Source organism: Bos taurus, chromosome 26 (assembly GCF_002263795.3).
Source record: "Bos taurus isolate L1 Dominette 01449 registration number 42190680 breed Hereford chromosome 26, ARS-UCD2.0, whole genome shotgun sequence".
Lineage (NCBI taxonomy): Eukaryota > Metazoa > Chordata > Mammalia > Artiodactyla > Bovidae > Bos > Bos taurus.
Window position 1 is genome coordinate 21,889,231 of NC_037353.1, and position 11,269 is coordinate 21,900,499.

Below are 11,269 nucleotides of genomic sequence, written 5' to 3' on the forward strand. Positions count from 1 at the left end.
TAATTATCTTCCAGTTAAAAAAAAAAAGGATACTTTTCCTGTGACTCAACAGTTTTGCATGGTCTGGTCAAACTGAGTCAACATTTTCAAAGTATGAGCATGCACATTTATTTTTTGCTATTTCTTTACTATTCATGATGCAAATAAATGTTACTGAATGTGTTTTGGAGCCTTAGTGGACAAAGTGTCAGATGATAAGGAAATGGGGAAGAATCTAAACTTTCCAATTGTGTCTTAAGCAAAAAATTTCCTTCTGAAGTATTTTTACAATATGTGGAGTTTTCCTGGAACAAATCTCTACTTAGTAAAATCAGATCTCCTGGGAATTCCCTGGTAGTCCGGTAGTTAGGACTCAGCGCTTGGGGGGAAGAGGCAGGATTCCATCCCTGGTCACCTGGTTCCATAACTAGGATCCCACAGGCTGCGCGGTATGGAGGCCAAAAAGAAAAAATAAATAATGAAGTTGTCCACTTTGACCCCTCTTCCGATTTAAATCAGGTCCCCTATATAACCTTAAAAAAAAAAAAAAAAAGCAGATCTGTAGAATCAACATTTTTGATGCCTAGTGTATTCACGGTCATGCTCTAGTCATCAACCACAAGACCACCAGAGGGCGCTCCTTCCCTGTCGATCCACCCTTCGTCAGCGACTCTGAAAAATTCACGTTAAACTTGACTTTTACACTCTGGAAAAATTTTACATTTAATCCATAAATATTTACCTAGAATTTATTGTGCTGCCAGGAGAAGAGCTAGGTTTCCAAGATCAGAATGAGTTAGTCAGAATTGTGTTAGTCACAATTCCTAATACCAGACGCTAAGAGCATAGCAAAGGCTGAAAGTAAATAGCCGGGAACAAAGTGGGATAAGTGAAGTTTCTGTATCTGTGGAGTCTGTTAATTTAAATATTGGCTCCTGGTTTTAGAAGCCAGGGGCTTCTCAGGTGGCTCAGTCGTAAAGAATCCGCCTGCCAAAACAGGAGACGCGGCTTCTACTCCAGGGTCCGGAAGATCCCCCGGAGAAGGAAATGGTAATCCACACAAGTATTCTTGCCTAGAAAATCCCATGGGCAAAGGAGCCTGGCGGGCTATAGTTCATGGGTTTGCAAAAGACGACCAGACAACAACAACAATTCATTAAGAAATCCCAGATTGCTTACCCTCTGTAACCAGGACATCGATCTCCGCCCTAAGGTACTTTGTAAACCAGAACCAGAGACATGTCCTTAGGTGGCTCCAATAGTTAGCCCCGCAATTTCAAGTTCCCCTTCCCCTCCTTTTTTTCAGGGCTTCCCGCAGTTCTCTTACAGTTCACTTGAGCTCCAGATCAACACTTCAGTTGCCCCCAGGCCCAAGGACAAAGAATTACCCGTAAACAGCCACACCTGGCTCCGCCCATTCTTTTTCCGATTTAAAACCCGCGGGCTTTTCCTGTTCTGCATTCCTAGACTTCCTGTTTTGATTCTCGCGACAGTTAGGAGACCTCGCGTGAAGTTTGCTTTGCGACCCCGTCTGCGTTTGAGACCTGCAGGACTGTGTGTCTGCCTACCCCCACCTCATCAGAGTTCCTCTAGTCAGGAGTGGCGTCTACGCCGCTAAGGACCCCCTAAATGAAAGGGCTTGGCTGCGTTGAGAGTTACAGACCGCTTCCGAGAGCCCGTCTTCAAGAGCCCTCGGTGCGCATGCGGATCCTATTCCTCTGGGCCGTCCAGAGGCCCAGGCGGAGGCCCGGCCCCCAACCTCGGGGTTGATGAAGAGGCCAGCCCAAGCCGCTCTATCTCGGGCCAGCTCCTTCTGGACCGAGCCTGACTGAATAACGTCCCCTCCCTGGCTGCAGAGCTCAGTTTCCGACCCTACAAACTGTACTGCCGCGCAGCTTCTGTAGGCTGCTGGGGGCAGGCCGGGGCGGGGTCTGGCAGACCCCGGGTACCGCGGGCAGGCCTCCAGGAATGCTCTCTTCCCCGCCCCCAGCCCAAAGTGCCACGTTGGCGCTAGTGGCGGCCTCGAGACCGAATGCCTCCGGCGCTGCCTGCCTCGCAAGCATAACCTGTAATTCCGACCCGGAACGCTGCCCATTGGGGTGTTGCCCCGCCCACCTCTCCCTGCGGCCGCTAGTCGGCTGGAACTTCTAATCACCCGGCTCCTGGGGTTGAAGCACCTGCCGGATGTGGGGAGGGAGGAGGCGGCCAGATGTGAGGAGGCAGAATTAAGCGCCGAGTCTCTTGGCGACTTGGTAGGAAAGTGGAGTGGACAGGCCTGCAATCGCCCTTGGGCGGCGGGGAGACGTTAGTTGGCTTTGCCCTGCAGGAGCGCTCGACTTGGACCAGAATTCCTACTGCTTTGCCATTATGCAGCTCTTCTAGCGGATGGGACTGTAAAGTCAGATTCTACAGGGCCTAGCCTTTCAACCAACTCTAGCTTCTCAATTACCTTCCTCTCCCATCCTACCCCCTAGTCCCTACGCCCATCCCAGCCCACCCCACCCCAACTCTAGTCCTTTCCCAGCTTGGGTGTCCGGTTACTGCTCTTCTGTTCTGTGACTTTGGCCCAGGCTAAGGGAAGTGGCCCAGGAGGGTCCCGTGCGGCTGCATAAAATTGGCAGCTTCAGAACAAGGGGAGGGGGTGGGGTGTGCGACGTCTAGGGGGCGGGGAGAGGGGGCGGAGGAGCTGATCTCCGAGTGCAAGTCCGTGGGCTCTGTCAGAGATTCTCAAGTCGGAGCAGAGGTGGCTGACGGGCCGCTTCCACTGCCTGCGTTTTTGGACAGGAGTCAAGGCTGCTCTGAGGGGCGTAGTCCCGGACACTAGGTGAGCCGCTCTGGGCCCCAGGGCATCACCCCCCCACCCGCGCAACACACACACCCCTCCGCCCTACTTCCTTTCCACCCTTGTTAACAACTCCTTCTCCTGGGACCATCCGTCCGCATCCACCTCTGGGGCAGGACGCTTCAAGTGCTGGTGGTGATGCCTGTGTGTGCTTGAGCTTTACCATTCCCTCCTCTCACCTCTCCCCAACCCTCAAGAACATCCCAATCAATTACCACCCAGCATGACTGATGACCCCTTCAGGGTCACTCTGCCTCCGTGTCCAGGGTCTACTTGATTCCGAGGTAGCAGGGGAGGGGGCAGTGCTAGAGTTTAAGTTGGTAAGAGGAACAGGGAGGTTGCTTCTGACCTTCCTGACCCGGCTTTCCTTCCCGGCAGGGTGCCACTCACGCGCTGATGCCCCGAGTGCTCTCGGCTTCCAGCTAATCATGCCACAGCCGCCCGCCGCTGCCTTGGCGCTGCCCGTGCTGCTGCTGCTGTTACTGCTGGTGGTGCGGACGCCGCCTCCGACTGGCGCGCGGCCATCCCCAGGTCCTGATTACCTGCGGCGCGGCTGGCTGCGGCTGCTGGCGGAGGGCGAGGGCTGCGCTCCCTGCCGGCCAGAAGAGTGCGCCGCGCCGCGGGGCTGCCTGGCCGGCCGGGTGCGCGACGCGTGCGGCTGCTGTTGGGAATGCGCCAACCTCGAGGGCCAGCTCTGCGACCTGGACCCCAGCGCCCATTTCTACGGGCGCTGCGGCGAGCAGCTTGAGTGCCGGTTGGACGCAGGTGGCGACCTGAGTCGCGGAGAGGTGCCCGAGCCGTTGTGTGTCTGCCGCTCGCAGCGCCCGCTCTGCGGTTCCGACGGCCGCACCTACGCCCAGATTTGCCGCCTGCAGGAGGCGGCCCGTGCTCGGCCGGACGCCAACCTCACCGTGGCGCATCCTGGGCCCTGCGAAACGGGTACGCACGGCAGGGCCCCGACCCCCGGCACTTGGGGCTCCTCGTGGCGTTGCTCCCGGGTCCCGGACAGCGTGAATGTCTGGCCAGCGGAGTGAAAAAGATGAGGCCAGGGAGGCCTCAAGTCCATTATGAGTTTACTCTCGGGGTTGGTCCGCGGAGGCAGCCGCCTGAAGGTGGGCGTCCGGAGCTTTGTCAGCAAGCGGCGTGCGCTGGGGTGCGTGCAAGCTCCAGAGCTGACTGGCAGAGACCAACCCTCTGAGAAAGCAGGCACATAGTTAACGCTTGGCCTCAACTTTGAGCGAGTGATGGGAGACTCTCAGACTGTCCAGGCCTCCGGAATCCAGGCAGGGAGACGGGTTCCTGTGAGATGCAATCAAGTTTCGTTTGAGCAGCTTCCTAAAGCCAGTGCTTACTTAACCGAGGCTCCGAACCTCTCGTTTAGGGATTAGTGTAGAAGTGGGGCTCTCCCAGCTTCTCCTCCCCCATCCCAGGGGGCTGAGGGCCATTCAAGCCTCAAGTTTTCTTTGGCTGCTTTAGTAACCTTCACTTCCTGAGCCCCTTTGAGGGGTCTGGTTTGGCTGGGGCTGCTGGGAAAACAAACGCTCTGCAGGAGCTTCCCCCCACAACTCTAGGCTTTCTGCCTGCTGCCCAGATTGGTTTCAGTGTCTTTGCCTTTGCCATGTGGCTGCCCCACCTCCCCAGGGTGGGGTGGGGAAAGGGCTGCTTCTCTGGCCTTTGGCAGCTGGCACGTGGTAGGGAGGGGTTAGGATGTGGGGGAGGGAGGTGTTGGTTATGAACACATTAGGATAGGGGCCTGGAGGGCAGAATGAGGACAGGGGAGCAATCAGGGACAGACTGTGGCTGCCAAGCTGAGCTGTGGGTCTCTGTGCTTGTTCATGCAAACTGCCTGTGCATTTCCATCTCTGCGTTCCTACCCTTGTGTGTATCTGCAGCTACATTTGTATGTATTACCTGTGTGTACCTGTCGTGTTTATGCATGTGTATTTACCTCAGCATATATTGTGTTCCTTCACAAACACATTCACAGTGTTTGTTATATGGGGTCCTTGCTGGGCTGGGTGTGCCATTCTATTCTCAGGCCTCCCATCTCTACCTTCAGCACCTCAGATCCTGTTGCACCCATATGATGTTTGGAATGTGACAGGGCAGGATGTGATCTTTGGCTGTGAAGTGTTTGCCTACCCCATGGCCTCCATAGAGTGGAGAAAGGACGGCTTGGACATTCAGCTGCCAGGGGATGACCCCCACATCTCGGTGCAGGTAGGGGCAGGGAGCTGAGGCCTCCCCAGGGCAGCCCAGGGTCCTCCTAGAAGAATACTGCTGACTCCTCCTGGCTCCAGTTTAGGGGTGGACCGCAGAGGTTTGAGGTGACGGGCTGGCTGCAGATCCAGGCTGTGCGTCCCAGTGATGAGGGCACCTACCGCTGCCTGGCCCGCAATGCCCTAGGCCAGGTTGAGGCCCCAGCTAGCCTGACAGTCCTCACACCAGGTAAGGGAAAGCCCTGAGCTCTGGGGGCTGGGGGAAGGTGGTGGATTCAGGCCCTGGACTGTGTGTCCAGATGTGATGTGCATGTGGGTACACACACAAGCATGGCTTTCCCACAGACTGGGATTCATGGGCACTGACACACTTCTCTCCTGTTCTCCCCCCTTTGTCTATATGTGTTTGCAGACCAGCTGAACTCCACAGGCATCCCCCAGCTCTTATCCCTGCACCTGGCTCCTGAGGAGGAGGCTGAGAGTGAAGAGGGTGAAGATTACTACTAGGTGCAGAGCTGTGGCCCGTGGGGGTGGGTGAGTGAGGGTAGTTTTCATTCCCACTCTTGAAAATATCTGGAAAGGCAGAGCAGGGCCCCTTCACAGATGGATTTAATGCCTTTAGTGGGAGAGATGTGATGGTGATAGGAAAGACAAAAATTGGAGGCGGATAAGAAGAGAGCCAGAAACTAGGAGAGGTGGGATGCAAAGGGGCCTATGAAGGAGATACTCTGGCCAGGACAGCCTCTTGTGTGGACCAACTAGGCAGACCGTAACAGTTGCCTGCTGGTCTGTAGGCTAGGTGGGTGGGTGGCTGGGTGGGTGGGGAGGAGCAGAGCTGAGACAAAGGCATGCAAACACCAGGCTCGTCCACTTCTTTTTAGCAGCCCTCCCTCCAACACTGCTCAACCAGTCTTCTGACTGCTTTTCTGCATAGATCCTGCTCTTATTTTCCTAGAGCACAATCTTTGCCTAACCTCAGTTTACCCTTCCTCAAAACTCACCTTCTAGGAAATTTCCCTCTCATAAATCCCAGTTCACTTACTAAGTGTTTGGTGTTTGCCCTCTGCTGTCCAGGAGAGCCTGATAGAGCACAGTTTATTTAGCTCAGTGCAGTAAGATGGGCATTTGGTCATGTCTAATTTTTCTGTCATTCTAGAAACTCCGTGAGGGCAGCACCATATCTTATACCACTTTGTACTGGACAGTGCCTAGCACAGGACTAGGCACAGTAGGCATACAATAAAGACTTATGAAACAAACTGAGCCACACAGATCGTTCATGCAGATTTGCACACAGAGACCACATTTCTTTAGGAGGCCTTCCAGGGTACTAGGAATCTGGCTTCCAGAAGTTGTAGGTCCTGCTCTCTAAGCACGTGCCTGCCAGATGTAGAGGAAGCTTGAGCTGCACACCCCCTCACCCTCCTACACGGGCAGGAAGGCTGGAGCCATCAGATTGGGAGGGAGGGTATCCTCCCAGCCTCCACTGGGGCTGATCTACAGACAGATTGCCTGCGCCTCTGTCCCCTCCCCAGGCAGTGTGGGGAACCAGATCTATGTGGGTAGGACCGAGTATGAAAGCATAAATTGGATGGAGGAGGGGAGAAGTTTGGTCACATGTATGAGCCACACCCTAGGACTTCCCTATGAATCCGCCCATTTTCCAGCTGAACTCAGACAAAGTCATGTAAAGTCTGTTTTCTCATCTGCCCTAACTGGCATGTCCTCTCTCTGGAGGTCCCTCACAGAGCTGTACTCTTTCGCTCCCGAAAGCTCTCTCCACCTTCTCCTTACCTAGCCAGGGACACTGCTGAGGCGCAGTGTTTATTGACTGCTTGAAGGAGAAAATGAAAGCTTAAGTTCTAGAGGCCAAGACCCTGTGTGTGGATGTCAAGGGCCTCCTACGCGCCTGGGCTCCGCCCGAAGCCTGGCGCCCACAACAGGAGAAGTCGTGGTTGGCTCGGTGTCTGAGCTTGTCCTCTGAGGCCCAACGCAGGGAGCCCGGCCTCTTGGGAGGGGTGTGGCCCAGACCCCAACCCAAGGGCTTGGCTGCACCTCCCGTGGAACCTCATTGCTGAGTCCTGGCTAGAGTCCGGCGTTTCCTGGAGCTGTGCTCAACTGCTCGAGCGGGTTGAATGCATTACTTGGGGCAAATTCTAAGTCGACAGCGAAATCAGGAATAGGGATGTGAGCGGTGTGGCGGCGATTGCGGGGAGGAGCAGCCCATTAAGAGTCTGGACCAGAAGGAGGTCTGCTCTGCGCTGGAAGAGGGGACAGGAGTCTGGGTCCCCGGAATCCGCCTGGGAATCAGCCCCTTATTTGTTCTTCGCCAAGACTCTGGGCCAGCTGGGCTCAAAGACGCCCCCTGGCGGGCCCATCAATCCTGCGCCCGCTTGGAGACCAGAGGCTCTACTAGATCCTAGAGGGTCACACGCGTCCCCAGAACCTGTACTCCCCGATCAGTTTTGCAGATTTTACAGGATGTTCAGGTGCAGTCTCCTTCTAGCCTCAGTTTTCCCCTCCGGCACTGCAGGTTCAGGGCCCACAACCTTGACTAGGAAGAACCCCTGCTGCCTCCCTCCCCCTCCAACCCCCTTCCCCTGCCTCTGCTCCAGCGGACCGGCTTTAATAACGTCGCTGGAAAGTGACATGCGATTTATTATTAAAGTAATGCGGGGACGGGAAAGGTTTAATAAACGCGCTGCAACGCCAAGGATTATTCTCCGCAAATAAATGAGAGCGCGGGAGGCGTTTTAATAAATAATTTCCCGGCGCTCCCGGGGGAGAAGAGGGAAGGGGGAGGAGGAAGGGGAAGCCGAGCTGCTGCCAGAACCCCCTGCTTCGCTTCCCCACGGGTTTCCAAGCCTTTCTCGCGGCTTTCCTCCTGGGTTGCTCACACCCGACATGTGAGGTTCCAAGAGAGCTGACTCGCAGTGGTCTAGGTCTGAGGCGGGAGAGGCTCTGTCCCCTCCTCTCCCCTCCCCCCATTCCTGGGATTTTAAGTAGTTTGCCTAAGATGTGGAATGCACTTCTATCCAGCCCTCAACCAGAGGTCTGGAGTCAAGACTGGACCAGAGCAGGAAGGGTTAAACCGAGACCCGCCCCTCCCTCGCTGAGGGTACTCTCAGGGCCTGGCCACTCCGCTCCCGGCTTTCGGCTGACCCGGGCTGGGCGTCCACGCAGGATGAGGGAGTAACCTGTGGAAGGGAGTTGTGTGTACAGGTGTGTAGGTGCTACACGTGTTCAAATGACCCTGGCTCAGTCCTCAGACCATTTGGGGAATAGAGCCACTGAAACCAGTTGCTGGTTGTTAGCTCGAAGGCTTCAAGGAAGTGTCCTTGAGCCGAGTTGGTCTGAACAGAGGGAGTCCAGGTGAAGCCCAACTCTTAGCTCTTTGGTGAACTCGTGTGTGTGTGATTTCAAAGAGGGCCGAGACTGCAGACCTTGGAGATCAAGGACAAGTCCTTGGCTTTGGTAGGTAGGGGACACCTGCTAGACAAGTTCTGTGCCTCTTGGAGAGACATCTCTGGCGGCACCTCTGGCAACCCGGCGCGTGTTGGGGGATGACGGGTACAGGAAGTAGTGAAAGAGTGCCATCTGGTGGTTATTTCTGGTTGCAGCAGCCAAACCTGGGTCTAGGGTCTTGAGACAGTTAATTTGGAAAAACTTGGGTAAAAAGGTGCTTGGATTTGTGTTTATATATGTATGTGAAGGTGCACATGTATATGTGGTATATATATGATATCTATAATATGTTTGTAGTAGTTATGTATGTATATGTGTGTCTACATGCACTGTATACATTTTATATACACATACATTTATGTACGGGCTTCCTTTTATGGCTCAGCTGGTAAAGAATCCACCTGCAGTGTGGGAGACCTGGAATCGACCCCTGGGTTGGGAAGGTCCCCTGAAGAAGGGAAAGGCTACCCACTCCAGTATTCTGGCCTGGACAATTCCATGGACTGTATAGTCCATGGGGTCACAGAGTCGGACAGGACTGAGCGAGTTTCACTTTCATACTTTCATATGTGTGTACATCACAGTACGTTATGTATGTAGATTACATAAAGACATGTATATAACATATGTAAATAACCATGTAGGTGCATATATGTAAATCTGTATATAAGCACTGTATATATGGATGTGCTATTATATGTGTTTTTTGCTTTTTAGTTGCTAAGTCATGTCTGACTCTTTTTGTGATCCCATAGACTGTAACCTGCTAGGCTTCTCTGTCCATGGAGTTTCCTAGGAAAGAATACTGGAGTGGATTGCCATTTTGTCCTCCAGAGGACCTTCCCAACCCAGGAATCAAACTCTCGTCTGCTGCATTGGCAGGCAGATTCTTTACCACTGAGCCACCTGCGAAGCCCCTTGTTATATGTATATAGCTGTATACATACATGTATTTGCGAATACATATTCCATTATATGCCATTCTTTCACCAAATATTTATGTGCCAACACTGTTCTTAGGGCTGGAGATACACCACAAAAAAGCACATTGTCTTTGCCCTCATGGAACTTAACATTCTATTCTAAGATGTGCATGTGAATTAATTACATACATGTATGTTTACAGGATTGCACGTGCATGTTTGTGTAGCTATGCTTATATATATATGTGTGAGGAATAGACAGGCTTAAATACTCTGGTGGGCTTGGAGATTCCCTGTTGTTTTGCTTAAACATTCAGGGCCCATTTCCTAGGACTCTCAAGTATGTAGGCAGTTGAAGGTAAAGGGAAGGAGGCTGGAGACATAGGCTGATAACCTTCTAGGATAAGTTTTGGATATTTCCTCTGAATGACTAGGTTCTTTTAAACAGGGAACAGCTATGTAAGTTCACTTAGAGTGATGGAATGTCAATGAAGATCAAGTCTCACCTCTATTCAAAGCAGAGCAACTTAGGAGGAAGGAAGATGGGTTGGGGGTGGGTGAGAATGGAGTCTGGGAGACTGGAGGTAGGAATAGGTTCTTAGAGGACAGTGGTAGGGACATTTAGAGACTGGAAGGGATCTGTTCTGGGAGGTAGTGATGGGAGCTCTGGGACTCAGTTGTAGATAATGGGGGTGGTTTGAGAACCCTTGAGGAGGGATGAGCTGGTGGACAGAGACGGGGTCTGAGGGAAGTAATGAGGTCAGGATGAAGGATGGGCTTGGGGAAGCATACAGAAGCAGAGGCTCTGGTGGCAGGGAAAACCAGTCTTGGGGTGGAATTTGGAGGCTAGCTCTGATGGAGTCATCCTTTCTCCCACCCCTTCCTTTTCTATGCGGGAGCCCCTAATATTCTTCTCTAGTCCTCTGTCCTCAAGCTGGGTCCCAGACATGCTGTAGACAGAGGAGAAGAACTCAGGCTCCAGGATTCTGCCTGCCTTAGGTAACTCCTGCATGGCTGAAAGAGGCAGAGCTCACAGCACCACTGTCCCATGAAGCTCCATCCCAGCCCTCTGGGCCATTGCCTGCCCCACTGCCATTACCAGCTTCCAGACTGGGCTCAGCCCAGGGGTTTCAAACAACTGTGACCTGGAAAGGTCACAGAACCTCCCCTCACCACACGCACATTTCCGAGACTGAACTAGGAAAGGTGCTTCCGAGTCATTCCTTCCTTCCCTCCTTTTGCTTGATGTTCTCCAGACACAGTCGAGGCCAGAAGTCTTCAGGTGCCATCCTCACTCTTGGTCTGTGGTAACACCTCACACCTCACTTCTAAGCCTCCTGTCCTGGGCTACTTTATCCTAAAGCCAGAGTTTATGTCCCTTCATTGCCTCGCCTCCCTCTCCTCAGTCCTTTCCTCCCCCAGAGTTGAGATCTTAGGTCCCCAGATTGTGACCCCAGGGACTAAGACACAGGCTAGTTCCTGGCCTGGCTTTATTTTCAGTATTTTCTCTGCCATCTGGGCAACTGAGAGCTCTCAGAACAGGGTGAACAGTTATGAAAATCAGTTTTGGTGACAAGTGCTACCCCATAATCAAGGTTCACCCTGTCTTGATGGGCAGCATCATGGGAGGCAGGATGGACTTGAGGGTACTGAAATGGGGTCATGAGAAGTGAAGGGGTCTTCCAGGATGAAGGTCAAGGGCTCTACTTCCTGCTTCCCCTCGGATCCCCCTTCCCCAACCCCAGATCTTTAGGGCAGAGCTGGAGAAGGCCCCATAGGTCTTCTGGATGCAGCTGGCTCTCACAGGGGCCCAGGTTCTAACTCTGGCTTCCCTGCTTCCC

General features: G+C 53.4%; 1 protein-coding gene across 3 annotated transcripts; it reads left to right on the forward strand.

Annotated features, from left to right (window-relative positions):
• The first annotated feature begins 2,695 nt into the window (after nt 1-2,695).
• KAZALD1 (Kazal type serine peptidase inhibitor domain 1) lies at nt 2,696-10,916 on the forward strand. 3 transcript variants are annotated; one of them, XM_059882025.1, is made up of 6 exons: nt 2,696-2,803; nt 3,200-3,760; nt 4,881-5,041; nt 5,122-5,269; nt 5,453-5,574; nt 6,197-10,916. In XM_059882025.1, exons 2-5 carry the CDS (start codon nt 3,250-3,252, stop codon nt 5,545-5,547), a joined length of 915 nt encoding a protein of 304 aa, XP_059738008.1. In that variant the 5' UTR covers nt 2,696-2,803; nt 3,200-3,249; the 3' UTR covers nt 5,548-5,574; nt 6,197-10,916. The 3 variants fall into 3 exon arrangements, with proteins under 3 accessions (XP_059738008.1, XP_059738009.1, XP_002698538.1); XM_059882026.1 differs by having other exon boundaries at nt 5,453-5,547; XM_002698492.7 differs by lacking the exon at nt 6,197-10,916 and having other exon boundaries at nt 5,453-5,708.
• Nucleotides 10,917-11,269: the final 353 nt, after the last annotated feature.

Coding starts and splice junctions, on each gene's coding strand:
- KAZALD1 (XM_059882025.1), top strand. CDS start 3,250: ATGCCACAGCCGCCCGCCGCTGCCTTGGCGCTGCCCGTGCTGCTGCTG. Junction 3,761..4,880: donor TCCTGGGCCCTGCGAAACGG/GTACGCACGGCA, acceptor CTCTACCTTCAG/CACCTCAGATCCTGTTGCAC. Junction 5,270..5,452: donor CCTGACAGTCCTCACACCAG/GTAAGGGAAAGC, acceptor ATGTGTTTGCAG/ACCAGCTGAACTCCACAGGC.